Below are 24,558 nucleotides of genomic sequence, written 5' to 3' on the forward strand. Positions count from 1 at the left end.
ATTCGTCATTTGTTCATCTAATAAACTGATTTGAGCAGCTGATTTATTATAATAAAGTCATTCAGATTGGAAGCTCATCCTTAAACACATGAGAAACTCTCCTTGTTCTTCACTGCTGTTTTTGCATCAAGTATCATGTGTGATTAAAGTTGTAAATACATATATTGGATGATTTCAAAAACAATTCCAGGAAGGTGTGTGTGTATTGAGAATTAAGTAGGGATTTTTGAAATTATTTTTTGACATGAAAATTTGTAGTCATGGCAGGTTCAAATTATTTTGATAGTGACGTTATAAAATAAGGGTAAATGTCTAAATATCAGGCAATTCAGAAATCATCTTTATCTTGGAATGCCTTATATCTTTTCCCCCAGAAAACTTCATATTCCCAAAATGAGCCTGCACCAACATTCTAGGCAAGTCATGCTAAATGACTTGGGGAAAACACCCACACCTAACCTGTGGATAAAAAATGCAGGTAATCAAGAGTCAACTTACTACAAAATATGTTTGGGGGACCATGGTTGCGGTTGTGAGTTTTTATATAACTTAATATCATTTTTATCCAGGATCTTGTTCTTACACAACTAAAACATAAAAGCCTAATTTTTAAAAAATTTAGTTCCATTATGAATGTCCATTTTTTTTAATCTTCCAAGATCCTTCCAATTCAAGATCTAGGTTCTAAAACATGTGGCATTGCTGCCTGCATTTATAGGTAGCTAATAAAATTTCTTTTAAGTTGTGTAGTCATCCTCAATTTGGCAGTGCTTTCTATTTAGAATTTGAACTTCATCTCTGCCATGGGTGGGGGGGGGGGGGGGACAATGACGGTTAAATGACTTGCACAGGGTCACACAGCTAGTGTCAAGTGTTTGAGGCCAGATTTGAACTCAGGTTCTCCTGCATCCAGGGCAGGTGCTTTATCCACTGCACCACCCAGCTGTCCCTCTGCCATTTATTATATCTTACCTGCATGACCCTGAATAAGTTATTTGTCTTTCCATAAAATGAGGTCTGGAAGAGATGAGCTCTTATATCCCCTTCTGAAATCTTTTAAGAAAATTCTTGACAACTTTTAAGTCTAGGATGATATAACATTAGGTCAGCATACCACAGCGCACTAACAAATTAATCGGAAAATGCTTCTCCCATAATTGAGAGCAATGTGGCACTACAGTGGAAAGAACACTGGGAATGGCAAGACGGGTTCTATTTTTCCAGTCAGTTCTGTCATTTACTAACAATTTAATAATCTTGCTGAACCTCAATGATGAAATGGGGTTATAACAATGATACTTATAATAAATAACTCAAAAGGTGACAGTCAAATGAAACAATGTGTATAATGTACTTTTAAAAAGTGTACCAGACAAATTTAAGATATTTTATCTATATTATTGGTGTATGCAGATGACATTTTCTTTTGGTTTTTTTTTTGTTTTTTGTTTTTGTTTTTTTTTAGTGAAGCAATTGGGGTTAAGTGACTTGCCCAGGGTCACACAGCTAGTAAGTGTTAAGTGTCTGAGGTTGGATTTGAACTCAGGTACTCCTGACTCCAGGGCCAGTGCTCTATCCACTGCGCCACCTAGCCGCCCCGCAGATGACATTTTCAATAGACAAGCATAACATTATCAACCCTAACTGGTTTCTTTACCAGTGGTGGGCAAAATAGTGCCCACCATCTCATATTAAAAAAGCTGAATTTGGGGGGCAGCTAGGTGGCACAGTAGATAAAGCACCAGCCCTAGATTCAGGAGGACCTGAGTTCAAACCCAGCCTCAGACACTTGATACTTACTAGCTGTGTAACCCTGGGCAAGTTACTTAAACCTCATTGCCCTGGGGAAAAAAAAAATCCACAAATATCTTCTCCATGAGTCCTTCCAGTTTTTCTCTAAGAGAAGTGATCTTTCCATAATTAGAATTGCCAGAATACTTTGGTCTCTTGTGTAGTAGGTAGATATTGGTGGATTTTTTAAAGGATGGGTAGGCTTTTGCTCTGCAAGAAAAATAAAAATAAAATAATTTAAAATAAATTTTAAAATTAGAAAGCTGAATTTCTAATTCATGGGAGGTATGTTCAAGAGTAAATTATGTATGTGATTGTATGGTAAATGTTGTGGACGACATCAAGCCTTCCCTGAAAGGTGTAAAGTGAATAGATAATAAAGACAGAAAGTTTGTTTTAAAGTTAACTTATATTCAAAATATTTTGTATAAACAATTATAATACTACAGAGTAGTATTTTAATACAAAGCAGTTCAAATATTAACTGTTCTTTAAACTGTTAAACTTTATTATAAATTAAATTTTTTTTACAAAAAAAATTGCACATAATAATTGACCACTCTTGGGTTCTGATGCACTGGCATTTGTGATCGTTTCTTTATCTTCAAGTTAAACAGTCTCGGCAACGAGTCCAGAATGCAGAAGGGCAGTGAACAGCCCTCTTAGAGCCTTCAAGTGCACTAGCAGACTTGTGGCCATGGCAGTTACACTTTCCTTAAGATGGACTGCTTTTGTTTTATATCCTGTAATGAAGAATCTCAAAAGGTTTAAAAAGGAAAAAAAAAAAACAAAATGGACTGTTTGGTTTTTACTGTAAACACAGCCCCAGGAACTAATCCCAAACACGGATCTCTCAGGCATCAGAGAGTGTCAAGTGAATCAGGAAACAGCACAACGTAAGGGGAGAAAAGTAAAATAAAAATAACAAAATAAAATAAAAATAAATGTCAGTCACTTTGATGAACTATACTTACGTACATGATGTTATGAGAATCTGGAAGGGCCTAGAAGTAGGCCAAACAGGAAGTCCATTTATCCAACTGAAGAGGGTCATGTTCATTGCTTCTGGTTTCAAGGATAGGAGATTGTAGGGGACTTGATATGATCAACAATGCTTGTCTGCCTTATACAGACCTTAGCCAGGGAACAGCCTAATCTTGAAGAATCATTCAAATGATTTTGGCAATTATTAATAGGACTTAGGACTGACTGCACGCAGTGTTCAGTGATTCTTGCTTTCTGTTTTGTAAATGTTTAAATTTAAGAGCTCATTTAGGCTGACTCCAATCTCTTGGCACTTGGAAACTAGTTTTCTCAGGTTATCAGTTTTACCTCCTCCTGATGCTTCAAACAAGAGTTGCTGTAAGAGACAGGGAAGCAGTCAACTAAGATTTAGCTAAAATCTTGAGCATTACCACATCAATGGATATGGCACATGCAGAAAATTTTTAGCAAACTTCAAGTTGAAATGAAAGGTGAAAACATTACATCTTTCCACAGTGTTGCACACAGAGGTAACTTCTGAAAGGCTCTCTGATATAAATGGTGGACCTGCAAAAAAGATACACACAATTCCATCAAACAAAACAAAAAGCCCTGTTTTAACAAAAACTACATAATGACATGCTTTAATCATTTAGTAAATCATTAACCCATTGTGATCAAAAGCCAACTCACGTATTATATTCTAATATATACAAAAAATAATGGCTGCCTAAAATGTGGGTATTAAATACAGAAAATAAGCTAGTTCCACATCTTTGATTTTGAACACTCAAGTTGATTACTTTCTACGAATGAGCTATCAACGCCAGCTTACCTCTCTCTGTCCTTTTAGAAAGCTCTCGGCAGCAATGGCTCTGAGAAAAAAGGAATATAGAAAAGGAAGAAAATTATATATCTCTGAACACAATTAAGATGCCATTACTGGCAGAATAGTGACTGTGGGATCAGAGTACAAAACTTCCTCAAAGTAACAGGCTATACTTCCAATGAGGATAACCTATAGTGAAGAAAAAAAAAATCCAACAATTTTTATCAACTTAACAAGAAGACAACATTCCAGTTTTTGATTATAAACAATGTTGATGAAAAAGATCAAGTCACTATTTACTAATGAAAATTACTATAACCTGTAGAGGAGTAGGGAAGAAAAGGAGATTGTAAAAACAAAGCTACTACGATGAGCACATTTCTTAAGAAATATGATCATATAAAAGGCACTTGAAAGATGTCATTTTAATAGTGCCGAGATTACTTTATAAATGTTTTCTTCAAGGAATACAAAGGTCTCCCACTTTTTAAACCAAGTATAAGTATTAGAATTTCCTCTTGGTATCCAGGAAAAGGAAAAAAGGATGTCGGATTTCAGATTTACCTGTATGATGCAAATCTTATAAACAAAAGTAATAACTATGAAAACATGTATATGACTGTTGCATTACATTTTCCAGATGGCCAGGCATGTTGGGATATTATATGTAAACATCTTGGCTTGTAGTTTCAGAATCTGAACATTGCTTTCTTCCCATTCTTGCTGGAGTAGCCTGTAAAGTACATTCAGGAAAATGAACGGATCATTGCAACCATTGAAAATCCAAATATAGTATACGAAGAGAATCATGTTGAACAAAAGTGCCACATCTAATTAATTCAGCTCCACCCGGAAAAATAGTAGGAGAGGTTTTCATCAAATGTCAACTGAGAAAGTCAACTTTTATACAATCTTTGCTACCTGGGAAGGCAAGAAGTCAAATCAAGAATCTTGCCATGTGAGAAGTAAAATGCTTGCCTTTCAAAGACAAACATACAGAAAGAGCAAATGAGATGAGAACAAATGAGACACATAAGGAACTTTATAAAACTTTGAAAGTGCTATTACTATAAAACTAAGATTCACCTTTTCCTACTTTAACAATAAATAAACTATTCACATAAACTTTTCCAGAAAACTGAAACATCTGAAGAGAACTATTCTGCCACGTTATTGCTATTTTCTGGTCATTTTCTTCCTGCATTTAACTGGGAATGGAATATGCTCAACTTGAGGCTCCTTAAATGAAAATGTAAAAGTCCCTGAAATCATAACTAAGCTAGTTTTGTATTCCTCCCTCACACAAAAGGACAAAGATAACACAAAGAAGAAAATATTTGCCAGTAAGGATCAATGACTCAATCACTTAAAGACCTTCAAAAGCCTTAGCTGTAATATAAGACATACAATGAACAAAAGTTGCCCAAATTTCATGCTTATTCACACATTGTATATAAAAAGTTGTATTTCATGTATACTGGCTCAACTTCAATAGATCAGTCCCTTTACTTTTGAATCTATTTAGACTAATAACCAAAAAATCAAATATGGGCTGTATTGTTACGTCCTATTTATTTGTTATGTTTTTACCACTTCTCATGTTCACGTTAACCGAAAAACGGACACTTTAAAAGAAAGATAATCAAATATACCTTATATACACCTAGGCATCTTGAACTCCATCAACAACACACGTGATCAGAGGATCACAGATTTAAAGTTTGAAGAGACCTTAAAGGTCATCTTATCCAAGCCCTTCATTTTAGATAAAACTGAGGCCCAAAGGGAGTTAAGTGATTTGCCTGAGGTCACTAAGCCCAAGGCACAGAAAGGACTCCAATCCTGGTTTTCTGACCCTAATAGAGGACAAGTACACATTACTCACTAGGATGACCACACACCTTAAGGAAATTTCCTTAAATTCTTGTGGACAGTGGGAGCAGAAACATTCATATTAGGACCTAATTGCCCAGGGTAGCTTTTCTGAATTGAGAGTTCAGTGTTGGGGTGGGAGATATCACTCTTATTTATGGTCACAAGAACTAACCAAAGAGAAACCTCCTAAGTTATTGTGTCCCAAGCAAGAGAAAGATCCTGGACAAAAGTTATTCAATTAAGTAAAGCTATTCAACTATGTAAAAATAAATCTCCCAACAATCCTGACCAAGTAGTGATTTTTTAAAAAATAAAGTAGTTGTAAATTACCTGTACATATTACCCACAGCAAACTTTTATAATCTTAGGCCGTCTTTCCCATGTCACCTAGGATATCTCCCGTCAGATGGTCAATGATCAAGGAATGCAAACTAATTTCAATATTAATCTAACAGCATATTTTGGAGGTTTGGGAAGATAAAATTTCCTGAAGAAAAAACTACACTGAGTTCTAAGTTAAAGAAAAAATTATTTGTGTATTATCTAACACTTTTATTTGTACTAGTAAGATTTATTTATACCTTTACCTTTAACCTTTTATCCTTAAAGGATCTAAAAGTTCTGTGATCCTCATGTGAATGCTCTAATTTTAATGTTTTCCTTATTAAGTTTCAAGTTGCAGACAACAATGAAAACAATGCCTGAAGAACAGCTTGTTCTTAAACTTCAAAAAATGTTGTTTTTTTAAAAAATGAATAATGGCCACTAAGAAAATATTTATATGCTATTCCTTACCTCAGTGCAAGTCCAGGATTGGTTGGCATATTTGAGCAAAATCGTTCCAAGATTTTGGAATGCTGGGACTTTGGAACACAACTCAAGTAAAAGAAAATAACCTGCAAAGTATGGAGACAGGAAAATGAATGTAACTAAAAACATACTATCTAGCTACATGGTATCCTCATATGTATTCATAAATTATGACATATGGTGCTATGAACTAGTTATTACTTCTAGTCTTTTTCCAAATATGAATTAGGAAATATGGTCTAGTAATAACAACTGTGTACTACAAAATACTATCTTCATGTGTTACAGAACCTTGGGCAAATCATAGGCCTTAATATCACCTGACATTTTATTCCTAGCATGCCTGTGTTTAAATGCTTTAATGTTTATAAGTGGATTAAAATCCTGGAATAAAGACTATCATAAAAGTGCAAAGCACAGACCACCTTGGGTTATCCTGATTAGCAAAAATATCTTCCTAATAATACTATCAGAGTCTTATTATTTTATTTTGGGTTTGTTTGGGGTTTTTGTGGCAGGGCAATGAGGGTTGTGACCTGCCCAGGGTCACACGGCTAGTAAGTGTCAAGTGTCCGAGACCAGATTTGAACTCAGGTCCTCCTGAATCCAGGCAGGTGCTTTGTCCACTGTGCCACCTAGCTGCCCCAAGTCTTATTAATTTAAACTGAGAAATTTCAACAATTTTGCAGTGGGTCATTGTTTTATATGGATTAGAATTTTATGAACAATAAGATGAACCTGATTACTAAATAAGTTATCATTAGTAATTTCAATTCCATCTGAAAAGGTGCTGATACTTATAGGTTATGTTTTATATAACTATACTTTCATCATAAAATATTCACAAAAGTAGCTATGGTTTAATAATCTTGTTTTTTGAGCCATTTGATTTCTAATTTAATCATGGCTTCCTATCTCAATAAGTGGAAGTCAAATAACTGAACTAATTCTAGTATAAAATAATTTTTGAAGTAGAAATACCTAGTTTTCAGGTTTTTTCCCTTTCAAAAAAATGAATATATTATGTGACAAAAAACAAACATGTTTTGCCATAATAGTCTTACAGTTGTTCTTTATAAGAAAAATATACATCAGATGCCTGCGACAACCTAGGCCAAAAAAAAAAAAAAAATTGATCTTGAAGATAATCAAAATTGACTGGGAAATTTTGATGGGAAATTCATTGTCGAACATTACAAATTTTTTTGAAGCAAGAAAAATTCAACTATCTTACCCTATTATGAAACTCATAGTTGGTCCAGTAATCAGCAGTACTAAAAGGAATTGGGTATCGGGTAGGAACTGTCACCAAACACCTGTTTACTAAATCAGTAAAAATTTTGAATTCTTGGATTTTATTTTTGGATCCAACAGCTCTAGTGTTCGCAAAGACAAGATAACTGTGCAGAGGCAAAAGAAAAGGAACGATTTTAAAATTCTGTAACTTTTGAGCCATGCATTCAAATAAAACTATACATTTTCTTCATTCTGAAAATCCACTTTTCACATAAAAAAAAACAAAACAACTTACTCCATCCAGATGTTCTGTACCACCTTAGAATGCATGACTGCCCCAAGAGCTGCCTCATATGCATCCACTGTTTCTTCAATACTTGTGTGAAGAGACTGACACAGGCTATTGTGACAATAAAGAAAAATATTACATCTCTACAGATCAATTATTAATTTGCACAACTGTATTAAAGTGAAGGAAAGGCAGACTTTACATCAGACAGACATTATCACAGAGAAATCTTCCATTTGATCTTTATGCTAACCATTATTTGCTAAATGATCCATTTCATATTTTATATTATAAAAAGCACCAATAAAAATTGCAAGATTTTATTTCCAAATTCCTTCAAGCTCACTTTTAGATTATACTCTTAACTTCACTTTAATTTCTCATATTTGTAATTTAATAAATGTTGAATGCATGCCTGGTATGTAATACATCTTTCTCCTCACACTAGATAATCTCTCACCAGTAGATCAGCCACAAATATGGGACTTGATGGGTTAACATCTCATCATCAAAATTTCCTTTACACAAAGGTGATGTAAAGTCAAATGGCCCAGGAATATTCAACAGATATCTGAAAACAAGAATGCATACTACTGTTTGAAATGGTTTCTTAAAGAGCATTTAACTTTATTGTGTTTCTCTAAAATCTTAGTTTGAACTAAGATGAAGTTGGATAAATCATGAGATCTTTTAAAAAATCAGAACAATTAAACAAAAGACTTCAGTGCTAGAACCAGTTGCAAACAAGAGATTCAACAGGTTAAACACAATTATGAAACACGGAGGAAAGTTAAAAAAAATTATAAATACAACAAACTTAAATTTATATTTAATTATAAATACAAAATAAAAATATTGCTGGGAAATTGAACAACAGTTAGGGTAAAAAGTAAAAAAAAAAAGTAATAACTCAATTGTGGTGAAGAAACCCAGTTTTGTCCACTTCTAAATAACAAATGATAATTATCAGAAACAAAATAGATAAATTTAATTATATGAAAATAAAAGGCCTTTATAAAAAAATTGACACTTTTAAAGGGGAAGATAGTTGCAACAATTTTGAGATACAAGTCCACCCCAGTTAGGTGGCACAGTGGATAAAGCACCAGTTCTAGATTCAGGAAGACCTGAGTTCAAATCCGGCCTCAGACACTTGACACTTACTAGCTGTGTGACCCTGGGCAAGTCACTTAACCCTCACTGCCCCACCAAAAAACAAAAAACAAATAAAGCAAAACTGTAAAACTGGCCAAAATAATTAGAAGCAATAAAAAATGTTAGTAAAGCTGCAGGAAAATAGGTAGTTTATTAGACTGTTAACAGATTTTTTAAGCAGGTATACTCTTCTTGAAGAGCAATTAGCATACAAAAGGAGTTAGAAAACTGGTTGTATCCTCTCATTCAGGCAACCCCTGTACTAGAAATCCTATTATTTACAATACCTACCTCACAGGGCTATGAATATTTTCAAACTTTAAAGCACTATATAAATGTGAGCTATGATCTTGAGGATATTTAAAAGAAAAAAAAAAGGCCAATCTGTACAAAAATCTTCATCGTGGGTGTTCCTAATACCAAAAGGCAACATGTCCAATAACTGAGGAATAGCTGAATAAATCTTATCAACGTAAAGGAATATCATTGCATTGTTTAAAAAAAACAACAAAAAACATGGAAAATACAAAAAAAACCACTTATTTATATTGGAGGAAAAATGGAAAAACAAATTAGAATACACACACTGATGATGACTATATCAAAACAAAGAGCAACAAAGCTTTGTAACTATACAGCAAATTCTTTTATTATTTGATAAGATTATTATTTAATAATAAAAACTTCTTAAAAACGTAGCATTTTCCTATGTCCTGGGTGGGGCTGCTGAAAAAGTCAATGAAATAAGTGTAAAAGTGCTTTAAAAACAATTTTGTGAAGGACTATTATCAAATATTTAACCAACATGCAAACATACAAAGATGTAAGATGAGTTTTTGTATGTGGCTCCTTGGATTCAGTCTCACAAGAATCTCATTACACTTACCTTATAATTTACATATTCCATTATCATTTGTGTGTGTCTGCACATGTATATGCGCGAGTGCGAGTACACACGCACGCACGCGCACACACACACACACAATCTCCATATACACACAATTGTTACTCAAGTAACTGTTCTCTAACTTTCCTCCAGACACTGTGCTTTAAACCATCCTCCACATTTCCTGATTCATATTCCTCATGTCAAGCTCCTGCATGGGCAGGAACTGTTTTACCCACCTTTGTATCTCTTCCATAGCAAGGCATTCTGCATATAGTAAAGTATTTGTTGAATTTTTAATCCATTACTCTGATCATGCCACTCTTCTGCTCAAAGTATCAGTAGCTTGCTACTATGTAAAAAATTATCTACTCTTTATCCTGGCATGAAAAGATGTATACACTCTGACTCCCAATCTACCTTTAACAATTTTCCCTTATTACTACTCACTTTTCAGACATTTCACAATTCCACCAAACTAGGAAACTCCCATTTCTTAGATTTCCATCCTCCTCATTCCCATCTACAGGTCCTTAACCATAACACCTTCCATGTATACAAAGGATACTCCCACCCCTCTCTCTGCTGAAATCCCTCCTTTGCCTAACACTCCTTCTTCCATGAGGCCTTGAATCTCAGCCCCCTTCCAGTTAGAAGTAATCTCTCTACCTCAAGCTTTTTGTGGCTTAAATTCAGAAAGTTCTTTTACACAAAGGAAAAATCTACACGTTTCCTCCACTGGCCCATCTTCTGTCCTACGAAGGCACACACATGGTGTCTACACCTTCTTCTGCCTGAAAGCCTTTCTAATGAAGGTGTGGTGGGGAGAGATTGTGAAGAAGGTAGGTTTCCTACCTTCCTCCAAGCTATACTTTCTCAATTCCTCCAACTGGGATATGACATTGGGTCCACTATCAAAATCACATCAGTCCTCTAGACCCACCCCACAATTATTCCAGATGTGGCCTGACACAGCAGTGCAGAGTACAAATGTCTACTTCCTTTACTGAGGCATCTAAATGGACTTGGAGGAAAAGAACGACCCGAGTTCAAATTCTACCTCAGATACATAATATTCTAGATGTGTGATCCTAGGCAAGTCATTTAATCTCTGTCTGCCTCAGTTTCTTCCACTGTAGCCTGATCCCAGGACTGTCTGTAAGGATCAAATGAAATAATATTCTTTAGCAAAGCAGATGGCACACAAAAGTACCTGTTCCCTGTCCCACCCACCCCCATCCCTGTCAGTTGCTGCTGCAAGATACCATATTTCTAATAATAGCCCCAAACTACAACAGCACTTTTGGCTACTATGTAACTCTCTAATATACTAAAAAGATGAGCTGTCAGATGAAGTTCTTCCAATAGTGTACTTTTTATTGATTTTAACCTAAAATGTAAGGTTTTAATTTAAGTATTGTTAAACTTAATCTCAGTGCAGCACAAGTGCTATGGTGGAATCTACAAAATATTCAAGCTCAAAATATTTTCTTACCCTGCCTTTCAGCTCTGATGTTATTCTCGAATTCCACCTGTCTCCATTTCTTCACCTCCCAGTACCCTTGAACTTGGCTATCAGCATGGCTTTGACTACTGCCTCTTACTCAGCTACCTGCCTTTTTTGAGTCAAACAGCCTGCTCTGTCTCTGCGTTTGACTGCTCTACCTCCAAGAGTTATCGTGAGGAGCAAAGAAGATAACATCATAAAACATCTAAGCAGTGTCAAGTACAACGTAGGGGTTTAAAAAATGATTACCCTCCCCATTTCCATTAAGATTGTCCATTGTCTGTCTCTCCTTATGCATACCAGCCCATTTCCTTATTCAGTTCTACACATTCTCCATAATTATCTTTGCATTCATCATATCTTTATGTTCCCTTTTGGATAGCACGTATTTCATTATCTGCCAACAAAAGCACTACTAGAACAACAATGGTATAAAAAAAACAGATGGCAAAAATATCATAGTAACCTCATTTTGGTCAAGGACATTAACACAGCTTCATACTTAAACAATGACTGGTGAAGACTGCTAAATCCCCAGCATGATTATAGCAGAGGGGGCCATGTAATAGTCTAATGACTATCAATAAGCCTTAGTGAAGAATAAATCAAACCAATGGATCTAATGGCTTTCACTGTTTTAAGTAGGCTCTCCAATTACCTCTACAAAAACCTACCGAAAGAGATCTATGGGATTATGTTCCTCACACCCAAGTTCAAAAAATGGTGCAGTAAATTCTCGTAACAATGGAAGAATACTGTCAGATCGATCCTATTAAAAAAGAGAGAGAGAGAGAGAGAGAGATGCATATTAGATCACTAAAGGTAAAATGAAATGTAATATTCTAGGACAAATAAGTGTAAAAGCAGCTCATGGTGGAAGGGCTAGGGGCTTAATATAATATACTTCTTGGCTATTTAGTGGTCTCCAAATGCATGCCAAGCTCATCCCCATGACAATCCAGTCATGCTGGCTTTCTTACTGGTATCCCACACAACATTCCACTTCCAATCTTTGCCACTGCTGTCCACCAGATCAGGAATACACTCTATTCCCTTCTCCCTCAACTGCTAGTGTACAGCCCCGCAAAGGTCACCTACTATGTTTTAATCATTTACAAGTGCACAAGTCTCCCCCTATAGACTATAAGCACCTAGAAGGCAAAAACTGTTTTGTTTTTGTATTGCTAAGTGCCTGGAACATAGTAGGCATTTAATAAAATACATGCCCATTAACTGACAAATCACATTCTTACAATTAACAACAGTCAGTACTGGGTTAAAATCTGAGCTACGCACATTATTTTCAAAATCTGCATGCCACACTTTACCTTTGAGATAAGGAATTTGCACAAATGATATAAAACCTCTGCATTTTGAGGATGTTTTTCAAATGTACTAAGCCACACTGCACTGGCTTTGTCTTGCTGGTCCAATCGCAAATATAAAGCCACAAGGGTTTCCAACAACCGGCAGTTCACAGGACAGGATGCCAATAAAGATCTACAGAGCTCCACAGCAGACTCACACCTTTAAAATAAAAGATAATCTGAAAAAGGTGAAAAGATCACCCTTCAAAGGAGAAGTCAGTAGTTTGCCAATTAAAGTTTACCTGTCTAAGAGCTGCAGGAGAGCAATCAAGTTTGTATATAGTGGAAGACAGACTTCTATTTTTTCAGCAATAGCAAGGCTTTCATCAGTACACGCTTGAATTGCATCTGTATCCAAAAAAGGTAACAAAATTCATCTTAAATTCAACTACAATTACAAGATTATAACACTTACAGACATTTGTCCACAGGATAATCCAAAAAGTCCGACCACCACCTCCATGTTGCCATTACCTTCTTTTGCTACTCCGCACTCCTAGCCTCATTTCCTATAGCATGTATTTTATACCCTTTCTTTACTTTAACACTTGTATTACTCTTAGCCAATGACCCTGTCTCCCCATGCCTCCTACTTAACTGAAAAGATTAAAAACCATACCGCGCAGCTGCTCTTAATACAATTTCAACATGTTTATTACCAAGAGTCTCAAGGTGATCTTCCTTTATCCTCTAGTGTCCTTGGGGGCACTGCCCCTTCCTTATTCTCCCATCAAACATTCCTAACTCCCCTGTCTTACTGGCCCCCAGCTCTCCCATCTACTCCATTCTTCAACCCATTTCAACCTGTTTTTATATATCTACTTTTCTCTAGCTTCAGTCTTAAATATCACCAGTGACTGGCATCTAAGCCATGACCTTTGAAACAGAATTTACCATTGATGAACATTTTCCCCTTACCCACAGATTGTCTCATCTTTTTTTTCCTTTGCTTCAACAGCTCTTCCCTTTCCCCCACTACATAGAAATACTCCAAAGCTTATAACAGGCCTCTGCTTTCTCACTGAACACTAATACTTCCTCATAAAAATATCATATGGCTTTAATTATGAATTCTATCGTGATGACTCCCAAAACAGCATCTTGAAAAGACCAACTTTTCACCCAAGTTTAAGTCTATTATTTCCAAATCCCTAAAGGGTATTTAAACTTCAGTGTCACATCACCACTTTTTTTTGTTTGTTTTTTTTGGTGAGGCATTTGGGGTTAAGTGACTTGCCCAGGGTCACACAGCTAGTAAGTGTCAAGTGTCTGAGGCCGGATTTGAACTCAGGTCCTCCTGAATCCAGGGCCAGTGCTCTATCCACTGCACCATCTAGCTGCCCCACACATCACCACTTTTAATGACATATATAGTCAAACTTTCTGCCAAACAAGCTACTCTTGCTTCTTACCCCCCACCCACATTCATCCTTCATATCTAATCAATACATTAACTCTTTGAATTCTTTTTTCATCCATCTATCTTTCCTATTCTTTTCCACAGATTCCACTGTAGCCTAGGCTTGTAATTTGCTCATAGGCTGATTTTTCTAGTTAACATTTATGAAGGCCCTACTACATGCAGAATTCTGTACCAGGGGACAAAGAAATACAGCAATTCAACAAGACACAGTCCCTGCCCTCTTAGGGCTTACAATACAGTACAGGGATAAAATATATGTCCAAATAATTCAGGCTAAAAGCTAAAGGCACAAGACAAGGTATTTTAGGTCCTAGCCCCAAAAGGTTGACTATGGATAAAGTTTCATGGAAAAAATGGCATCTGAGCTGGACCTAAAAGAATGAATAAAATTACTATACAAATACAACTACAAAGCACTCTACAAAAATACAAACAGGCCTAAATTAACTGCTTATGTACAGGCTGTGCCAATATGATAAAAATGACAATACTAAATTAATTTATTCAGTGCCACAATCGATTACAAAATTTATCTGAAAAAACAAAAGAACAAAATTGTCAAAGGAAATAAGTTTTAAAAAAGTGAAAAGGAAAATCTCAAACTATCTATAAAGCAGTAATCATCAAAACTATTTGATATTACTTAAAAAATAGAGGTCAATCAGGGAATACATAATTATAGAACATAAAGAAGTAAACAAACATAGAAGCATAATGTTCGATAAACTCAAATAACACAACTCTGGGAGGTAAGGTTATATATACTATTTCACCAAAAAAAGCCCTAGGAGGTACAGTGCTATTATTATCCCATTTTGAGGTAGATACAGATCAAGTGACTTGCCCAGGGTTATATTAAATATCAAGGCAGGATGTGAACTCATGTATTTCTGACTCCAAGCCCAGTATTCTATCCACTGTACCACCAAGCTGCCTCAATTATGGTATCCTGCTACTAGAGAGGCTAAGGTGGTGGATTGCTAGAACTCAGGAATTTGGGGCTACGGTGTGCTAATAACCAAGCCCAGCATCAATATGGGCCAGGAAGTCCCCAGGCTGCCTAGGTTGGAAATGAAGTAGGTCAAAGCTCCCATGTTAAGCAGCAGTGAGATCAGGCCTGTGACTGGCTATTGTATTGCCAGTCTGGGCAGGCTAGGGAAGATCCAATTCATCTGTGCCACTCACCCCCAAAAATAAATAAAAAATGTGTTGTAAGAAAGGAAAGTTTCATAGAAATTTCAGAAGATGTGTGTGGACTTATGCAGAATAAATAGAGCAGAAACAATCAATGAAATAAGCAACCAAGATTTCAGAGAATGCATGATGAAGAGGAATCAACATACAGAAGAGATATACATTATTAGTTAATATATTAATTTGGTTTCCTTGCATATGATTACTTATATCTTTTCTTTTAGAGTGGGGGAGAATAGGTTGAGAAGAAGTAGCAAAAATGCTAACCCAAAAAAGTCAGTCATTAAAACATTTTTAGTACACAGAAGAGAACAAAAAGGAATTCAGAGGGAAATGGGGACAAACAGAATAGTTTAGAAATACAGAATTTATTGTGGATTAAAAAAAAAAGTGGCAGGGGCAGTTAGGTGGCACAGTGGATAAAGCACTGGCCCTGGATTCTGGAGGACCTGAGTTCAAATTCGGATTCAGACACTTGACACTTATTAGCTGTGTGATCTTGGGTAAGTCACTTAACCCTCAGTGCCCCGTGCCCCACCCCAAAGCAAGTTGCACAATTTCCCAAACAATCTTTTCCTGTTCTACTTTGTATAGGCAAATGTTCTTTTAAAATTTAATTGTGAAATAAAATTGGAAAATGGGTAGTATTCTTTTTTTTTGGGGGGGGGAAAGAATGGGTAGTATTCTTAACAAGTAATGATAGGAGGAAAGCTATGGATAGGCATGGGAAATACCATGAGAAAATCAGACAATCAATCAACAAACATTTATTAGGTGCTTACTATATACCAGGAATTGTTCTAAGCACTGAGAAGGCAAAGAAGTGTAAAATCCAGGCTGAATACTTGAGACAGTGAAATCCAGATTGGATGAAGCTGAAGGTAGTACTGTATGAACAAAAATGTCAAGTTTTCCCACAAAAATTTACTGTCTTGAATAAAAGGCAAATGTATCTAACTTTGTAATGAGACACAAAGGTTCTGAATAAAGAATATATTAGGAAAACTCATCTGAAAGCAGAATAAAGGGTAATTTGAACACAGAAAAAGTAGACAGGAAAACAGTTGAAAGCAAACTAATAGTCAATAATGGATGGTAATGAAGGGCTTATGGGTTGGTATCAGTGAGAAGAACTGAAAAGTTCAAACAATTTAGAGGGAGAAATCATAGGACTTGAGAACGAGAATATGGTTGCAGGGTGGGGAGGAGGTCAATTCTGCATATGGGCAACAGAAAAAACTGAGGGAAATTGCTTCAATCCAGTCTATGCTATTTTCACCACGCTGCTCCAATAAAAAGATGTCTGTATAGCTTTTAAGGATGTCCATAACTAGCATGAACTAAGAATCCCCCTGACAACACACAAATGGCTATTTTGGTCTTTTAGACCCCTACTTAGGGGAAAAACTCATCCCAAAGCAATTTATTCTACTTTGCCATAGTTCTTCACACTAAAGCCTTTCCTTTCAATCAAATCTAAAACTGCCTTGTTTGAGCTGCTGTCCACAGTGCTTTCTAAATCCTTGCCAGTGATAACTTAATATCACCTGTGCTCCTAACAGCTTAGGTTTTAGCAATGCTTCTGATTCCTTCTAGCTGGATGGTTTGTACCCCTATCAATCACCACATAGTTCTGACATGTCTTGTGGGGTCCTCTACCAAGTCCTAGATACATGTCCCTCCAACCACCACTACTCCTCTCATCTTATCCAGGATATTTGACTGTACCTTTCAATTCACATCTTTATTCCTAGGAAGACAAAGAGCTGCTACTTCTTTGGGCAGCTTCAGCTCCTTTCCTTTTTGGGAATAACCTCATATTTAGACTCAGGTATTCAGTGGTCCTCCTTCCCTTTCTCTTCTCCAACAATGAGCTGCCCTATAAATTCACTTCTTTATTCAGCTATTCATCCATCCATTATGGTTTATTTCCTAATATAAAGCATGATTAACTGTATGAAATATTTACAGCCATTCTTACTAGTAGTGTATTCAAATGAACTGCTGAATCACTGAAACATTTGAAAGGAAATGCTCAATTTAAATAATGACAAGTCTCAGCATTAGTGGTTATGTTTTGCTCTAAATAATTTCAAAACTTGTACACACATACCTTCAAAAACAGCCACTAACATGTCATGATCAGTCTTCACATCTTGAACTGTTTGCCATGGAATTAAAAATGGCTCTTTGCTAACAATCCTTGAAGGATTGGCATTGGATGGATCATAAAATTTCAGAGGGAGAACGTTGAATTCAATGAGATGTATGTATGCCAGCCAAGCCAAACATCGATCACTTGCTGAAAGGTGTTCTGCTATAATTCTCTCATTGGCCGATTTCAATGCATTCTATGTAAAATGAAAAATTAATCCAAAATATTTTTAAAAAATAATAATGATGCTTACATCAGAATAAGACTGAAAAAATGGAGGGCAAAGAGGAACAAAACCACCTCATTTCTCTAAGCAATTATGACAGAAGTAATCAAAAATCTGATATGGAATACAATGTCAATAGTCCAAGAAAAACATTTAACTGAAAAAGAAGGAAGTAGCCATGGTGAAAACTCATTCAAGAATATGTATTCAATTAAACAGATTATTTTTTTAAAGTGAAGTTTTCTTAAATGAAATTTACATTTGTAAAAGACCACTAATTTTAAATAAATAAAAATTAGATACTATAATGAAGTTATTTTGATAAAATTCAATACCAAATTAAGATAACTTTCAGATTAAGTGGAAGCATAATAAATTAATTCAAGAAAAACATGTAAACAGTGGCTCAGTATTGCTCAATATTCAAAATTTACTTCAATAAAGTAAAATTAAGGTTTACTACTAGTGGTTAGTGACATTGTTCTTAAGGTTCAAATCTGGAACATCTAATATTAGGAAATTTTTCAACCTATGTAACAAAGGCCACACAATACTGCTTCAAATGTCAGAAATCAATGCTCACCTGTAAGATGGCAAGGGCATTTTGGTATCTTCCAGTGAATAAGCTCAACTGAACTCTAAACAAGAGAGACTCCAACAGCTGAAAGGACAGAAGATCTGAATCCTCACGCTCTGCTGCTTCCATAAGGGACTGAAGCATTCTACCACATACATAATCCTTTCCATCAAAAGTGGTTTCTAGGTTCAAAAACTGCCAAGAAAGAGTTCATACAATTAAATCATACTTTATATACAGAAATTAGTCATTATTATCATTGATTGTAGTAAAGTAGTGACTTTACATTAAACTTATAATTGTCTAGCATTATTTTCAGTAACCAAACCCATCTAAGCCATGTTTCAAGAAACCGTAAATCAGAAAGTAAAATTTAAATGGAAATGAGGTGTATAACAAATAGACATAATAGAACCATTATGTAGTACAATTTTATCTTTCCTTTTATCAAGGACCCAAGATTTACTACTAACCAAAGTGACTAAATAGAAATAAATACAAAATGGATTTCTTGCCTGAATTTTTTTTTTCTAAGATTATCTTCCTCAAGGAGGCAAGTATAAAAATGAAATTTTTTTTCCTTGCCTAGCCTAAATTGCTACACATCCAAAGGAAGTAACTTATCTCTGAGATTATTAAAAATAGAAGCTATCAGAGGTCACAACCTCCCTTGACATCAGTTTCACCATTTTAGAGATGGAACCTTTGAGATCATCTACTTAAACTCCTTCAATTTTCAGCTGAGGAAACTAAAGCCAAAGAGATGCCCATTTTATTTAAAAAAAAAAAAAAAGTGAGACTAGAAGATTGCTCAAGTCCCATCTGGCTCTAAATTTTATGATCCTATGAATACATGGGCATCTACATGTAGATCAAAACATACAGAGATCCAGTCAGATGTGAGCTTCCTCTGTGTATCGCTGTAATTCAAAGAAAAATTTGTGCCAATATTTACTTACGGTCCACCAAATTTGGTAATTTGGAGCATATTCTACAGCTGTTTCACACATCTCTTGCACCTCCTCTTTAGTTCCTCTTTTTGAGAATAATCGGAGGTAATGGCACCAGATTTCAGAATTCTCTTTGTTGTTCTCCAGGGCTCGGGCCAGAACATTTAAAGCTGCATCCAAACACTCTGAGGAAGACCTGTGTATTGTTTGTTATTAGTTTATATATACACATGCACACATATATGTTAAATACTTTTTTAAATTTCTTGAAAAATAACAGGATAGGATATATACCCATAATTGCCAATCTAAAAGTTTTTTTTTAATCTACTAATTTCTTATTTTTGAAAAATGGGCTTCCTATATCACATGTACAAATGGGTAATGGCTTATACTATATCTACTAGGTACTTCCTATGAATTAGGTATCAATTTTCTTAATGACAAGGTAGATTTGAACCAAGAAAAATCTATTTTGAATTTATAACACTTCCTGCTGTACGAACTGAACAACAAAGAGATCGCTTTTTAAATGAATGTTCAGTGGGTATTTATCACAGGTAAAAACAACACAGTATTATAAAACTACAGGTTTATCACCTTCAAACATGCTTCAAGTCAATGTTCAGTAATGCCTTTTATGGGTTTACACTGGTCCAAGAAAAGTTAAACAACTCTCTCTCAAGGCCAACTACTGCCAACTCATAATATCAAAGCATTCAATATAAAAGACCTTTTCAACGGTCAAGGACTTGCTATATCTCCTTGAGAAGATAATTCTCTCATGATCCTATTCATAAAAAAAGGTACAGCTCTTTTGGCCTTCACTCAGTGAGTCACAAAAGAAAACACTGTAACTAATCCCTTCAACACAGGAACCACCCATAAAGGACGCTAAATGAACACAAAAACTCAAACGTACGTATTAAAGCACAACAGAGCTAAGTAAGAAAAACCCAGTTACAACTACAGTCTCTTTGGACACCCATCAGAAAAAGTGTATCCATAAGAGAAAATTCTACAATATAAATATATCTATCAAAATTAGTTTCTAGAGTCAGAAACTTTCCTCAAATGTTTCACACAATTCATCAAATTTGTGACTCAATTTAAAAATCACAATTAGCTTCCAGGATATTGTGAGCACAGTAAATCTACACATTCTGTAACTGCTTTTTAAAAAAAAAATTATTTCTATCTAGCTCACCTACCCATGCAGCCAATGGAAAGGGAGAGTGTAGTCTCAAATGGAATGAGAAAAGAGGAAGAGAAGATGCAGACCCTTCATCTGGGGGCCTTTTCACCCCCCACTTACATAGTGAGAACATTCTTTCTGATCTTGCCAAACACACAGAGGCAATTGAGAGCTTCCAGAAGTCAGTTACCATTATTATACACAGATCAAATGCCCTAGGTGTGTGACAGATTATTTTAAGTGAATAATATCTTTTGTTTAGCTTATCCATCATCATAAAATTCTCAATTAAGGCTGCAAAAAAATGTTAGCATATAAATTTAAGACCTAACTTTAACACAAAGTATCAAATAAAATATGCTTCTCAAAATGCCCCTAAATCAACTCACCAAAATTTGCATTCACTTAGTCAAAACTCACAAATTTTGCTGAAATGTCATAAAAGATTAATCTGATCCCTTCTAAAATGTTCAACATGAGGGAATACCAATTGGGAAAGGGCTTGTTTTACCATCATCTTTTAAATTTGATAGACTGTCACTTGACATTTTTACCAGCAATTACTCCATATAGCATCAACTATTTTCCATTTCAACAACTTCCATGCCGAACTAAGCCATCTGGAGTTAATGCTCCAATATAATTTATTACTCATACTAAGCTCATGTACAGCTCAAGATCTAATCTTAAACTTTTTCTAACTGCTTTTAAACAATAAAGTGCTTGTGGCTTTAACAAAGAAACAATGACTCCTTTTAACACTAAAAAGGGAACCTGATTACTAAAGGTGAAATAAATCTCAAACACATAAAAATATAAATGTACAACAGATCTGCTTACACAAAGATAAGAATGACCTACCCCTCGTTCTGATTTAAGTACTTATATGCAAGTTTGATCCAGAGCTGCACATCAGAAGGGTTTTCAAGCACACTTGCTTCCAGGTTAGAAATGTCATCAGTCTCATTTGTAAAGTATCTGACATCATCAGGAGTGACAACAGCATCCAAAACTCGAACACTGGTCTGGCGTTCAGCTCGGGGAGCTAAAAGGAAAATAGTATTCAGTGGAAAACCTCCACAGCTTCTAGACACAAAACTGTACTAATGAAAAGGAACCGAGTGCCTAACAAAAGACAGTGATAGCAGTTAACATTTCTATAGCACTTTCTATGTGCTAGGCACTGTGCTAAGTAAGCACTTCAATGAATCCTCACAGCAACCCAGGAAGGTAGGTGCTACTACCACCCCCATTTTATGGATGGAGGAGCTGGGGTAAACAGAGGTTAAGTCATTTACCCAAGGTCACACAGCTAGAAATTGTCTGTGATCAAATTTAAACTCGAGTATATCTGTCTCCAGGGCTGGGGCCAGGTGCTCTATCCATTGTTCTACCAGCTGCCCCATCTCACCTGCTGCATTCTGAATCTTTGAATCTACTAAAATGCAGCCTAGTTGTTAACAGTGAGTGACAGATGCTGTTAATAGTATTCATCATAATTTTGCTATAAAATGACATTTTAAAATACCATAGAATCCCATGTTAGAGGGAGTCTCAATATCATAATGTTCCAACCCCTGCCTGAAGCATGAATTGTTTACCACCAAGTGATCCATCATTCCTCATCTCAGGACCCCCAGGGTCAGTAAATTCACTATACATGAAGGATACTATTAGGTTTTCAAACATATCTAATCGATGAGAAGTTCTTTCATATAAGCAAAAAAAAATCTGCCTCTCAAAGGAATTCTTTCCTGAGGTCAAGCAAACCAAGTTTAATGTCTGGTCAATCCAACAGCCTCAATATATGAAGACATCATCATAGCTCCCTTGTCCCAAAGTCTTTTCTTTACATATTCCAGTCCTATCAAATGATCCTCATTGGCATGATTTCAAGTTCCTCACCACCTTGAATGACTTCCTCTAGAAGTGCTCCAGCTGACCAATGATCTTTTGAAAATTGAACACAATACTTTTACATCTAGTCTTATCAAGGAAAAACATAATGAATGGAACTATCATTACCCTTATTCTCAATAAGGAACTTCTACTAATGCAATCCAAGTTAACCCCTTTTGATTTTGTGGCTGTCATACCATATTAAACTCCAAATGAAGTATGTTTTAAATGTTATTTAAATAAATTTGAATTCTGAGAAATATTACAAAAATATAAATAAATAACATGGTACAACTAATAACAGTACACCTTTCTCATTTGGATAGTTTCTTAAATTTACATATATAGGGGGCAGCTAGGTGGCACAGTGAATAAAGCACCGGCCCTGGATTCAGGAGGACCTGAGTTCAAATCCAACCTAAGACAGTTGACGCTTACTAGCTGTGTGACCCTGCCCCCCCCACTTCACATATATAAATGTAAATAAGACAGAAATTTTTTGAGAATCATTACTCCAAACTTTAGAATGATTATTCCAATAAAGTAATCATATAGACCTCTTATAACAATTTCAAAACTGACTTTTATATCTTGATCTTTTTCCTTACCATATTTAATAGGTCCTGTGGACTGTTCTTCATCACTGCTACTGTTACTACTATTATCTGAAACAGGTTTTCTCCAAAACTTTGGCCTCCATTTCCTTTTTTCCTTGTAAGTTGTAAATGGAGGAGCTGTAACAAAAGAACATGAACTGGCTGAGATGCACATTGTTTGGGAGAAAACCAAAGCAATAAGCTATATAATGAAAATATCAGTAGTTACCTATACAAAAATGTGTGTATATAAAATATTCTATACAATACCATAGCATCTGAAGAACCTATTTTCTAAAGATTTAGTATATAACACTACAAACTGCATTTTCCTTTAAGTTATCATAAAATAGTATATTTTAAGTACAAATTAAGGAAAAAGTACTTACTATGACCTTTACTTTCATTGATATTACTAACAAGAAGAACAGCCATCTGGTCCATTGACATCCGATCTTTGTTTACGCCAAAAAGTTTTTCAATGTATTTTTCTGAAATTAGAACAAATAAATAATGTAAAGGATAGAAGTGTTTATGTTTGTATTATACTGTTTCATGAAGGAAAAGTCCTGGGGCACACTTCTCCACCCCTTTAAGTCTCTTCAAATATATTAAGTCTCCAGACTAGAGAGCTGGGCAAATGTCACCAAAAAATGAGATGAAGAAGGTACAGATCATAGGAACATAAGGGGGGGAGATAACATAAAAAAGACATGAGATGGTAAAAATTATTAGGAAGCAACATAAAGAAAACGGAAAAAAAAAAATCAAAGACAGTATAAGAGCAGGTTAAAAACAAACAGCAAAGAAATAAGGATTCAAGAACAAAAAGAACCATATAATGTCTCTTAGTAAAACTAGCATTCTCTTGAAGGCAAAGACTATGGTATCTAAAAACTTAATAAATCTCACAGGGGAAGCTAGGTGGTGCAGTGGATAGAGCACCAGCCCTGGATTCAGGAGGACCTTAGTTCAAATCTGACCTCAGACACAATACTTACTAGCTGTGTGACCCTAGGCAAGTCACTTAACCCCTATTGCCTCACTTAAAAAAAAAAAAAATTCTCACAGTACCTTCCACTCAATGAAAGCTATAAAAATAAACTAGAAGATGCTATAGATGCAATAACTGAGCTATTCTAAATCAAAGCTGAAGCATATTAAATGAAAATCTTAATAGAATTCAAAATTTTCAAAAATCTGAAATCACACTATCTTGATTAGCCAAGACAATGTACTTACGTAAAATAAAAAATAAGGTCATTCACCAAAACGAGTGATTCACCACAAAAGAATGCTTTATTTGGTCATATTAATACAATTCTTAGATTATATGCAGGGTTTAAAAGAAAACACCTAACAGGAAATATTTATTTTTATTACCTTTCCAATTTTAGAAACTATAATTTTCTTAAAATACTGTCCAAATTTTAAAAAGATCATTTACTTTTTAAAATCTCATCATCAATTTGGACATTGGAAACTACAGAAAATTGATATTAAGCCACAAATATAAAATATAATAATAAAGAAACCAACAGTTATATAGTAGTTTTAAAGTTTTCAAAGCATTTTATTTGTTTTTTGTTTTGTTTTGTTTTTAAGTCCACAGTG

The 24,558-nt window shown here is 35.2% G+C and overlaps 1 protein-coding gene across 2 annotated transcripts in view; it reads right to left on the bottom strand.

Annotated features, from left to right (window-relative positions):
• Positions 1–2,276: 2,276 nt before the first annotated feature.
• The window catches only part of ZFC3H1 (zinc finger C3H1-type containing), a 59,960-nt gene continuing 37,678 nt past the window's right edge, over positions 2,277–24,558 (bottom strand). For both annotated transcript variants that reach the window (XM_043965651.1, XM_043965650.1), the window contains exons 19-35: positions 23,334–23,435; positions 22,957–23,082; positions 21,311–21,494; positions 19,264–19,450; positions 18,311–18,499; positions 17,460–17,697; positions 12,972–13,077; positions 12,691–12,889; positions 12,037–12,131; positions 8,275–8,385; positions 7,821–7,925; positions 7,524–7,689; positions 6,275–6,375; positions 4,236–4,337; positions 3,611–3,650; positions 3,280–3,342; positions 2,277–3,151 (exon numbers count right to left, since the gene is read on the bottom strand). In XM_043965651.1, the coding sequence (XP_043821586.1) occupies positions 3,014–3,151; positions 3,280–3,342; positions 3,611–3,650; positions 4,236–4,337; positions 6,275–6,375; positions 7,524–7,689; positions 7,821–7,925; positions 8,275–8,385; positions 12,037–12,131; positions 12,691–12,889; positions 12,972–13,077; positions 17,460–17,697; positions 18,311–18,499; positions 19,264–19,450; positions 21,311–21,494; positions 22,957–23,082; positions 23,334–23,435 (2,252 nt within the window). In that variant the 3' untranslated portion in view covers positions 2,277–3,013. The remainder of the gene's footprint in view (positions 3,152–3,279; positions 3,343–3,610; positions 3,651–4,235; positions 4,338–6,274; positions 6,376–7,523; positions 7,690–7,820; positions 7,926–8,274; positions 8,386–12,036; positions 12,132–12,690; positions 12,890–12,971; positions 13,078–17,459; positions 17,698–18,310; positions 18,500–19,263; positions 19,451–21,310; positions 21,495–22,956; positions 23,083–23,333; positions 23,436–24,558) is intronic.

Source organism: Dromiciops gliroides, chromosome 5 (assembly GCF_019393635.1).
Source record: "Dromiciops gliroides isolate mDroGli1 chromosome 5, mDroGli1.pri, whole genome shotgun sequence".
In the NCBI taxonomy this organism is placed as follows: domain Eukaryota; kingdom Metazoa; phylum Chordata; class Mammalia; order Microbiotheria; family Microbiotheriidae; genus Dromiciops; species Dromiciops gliroides.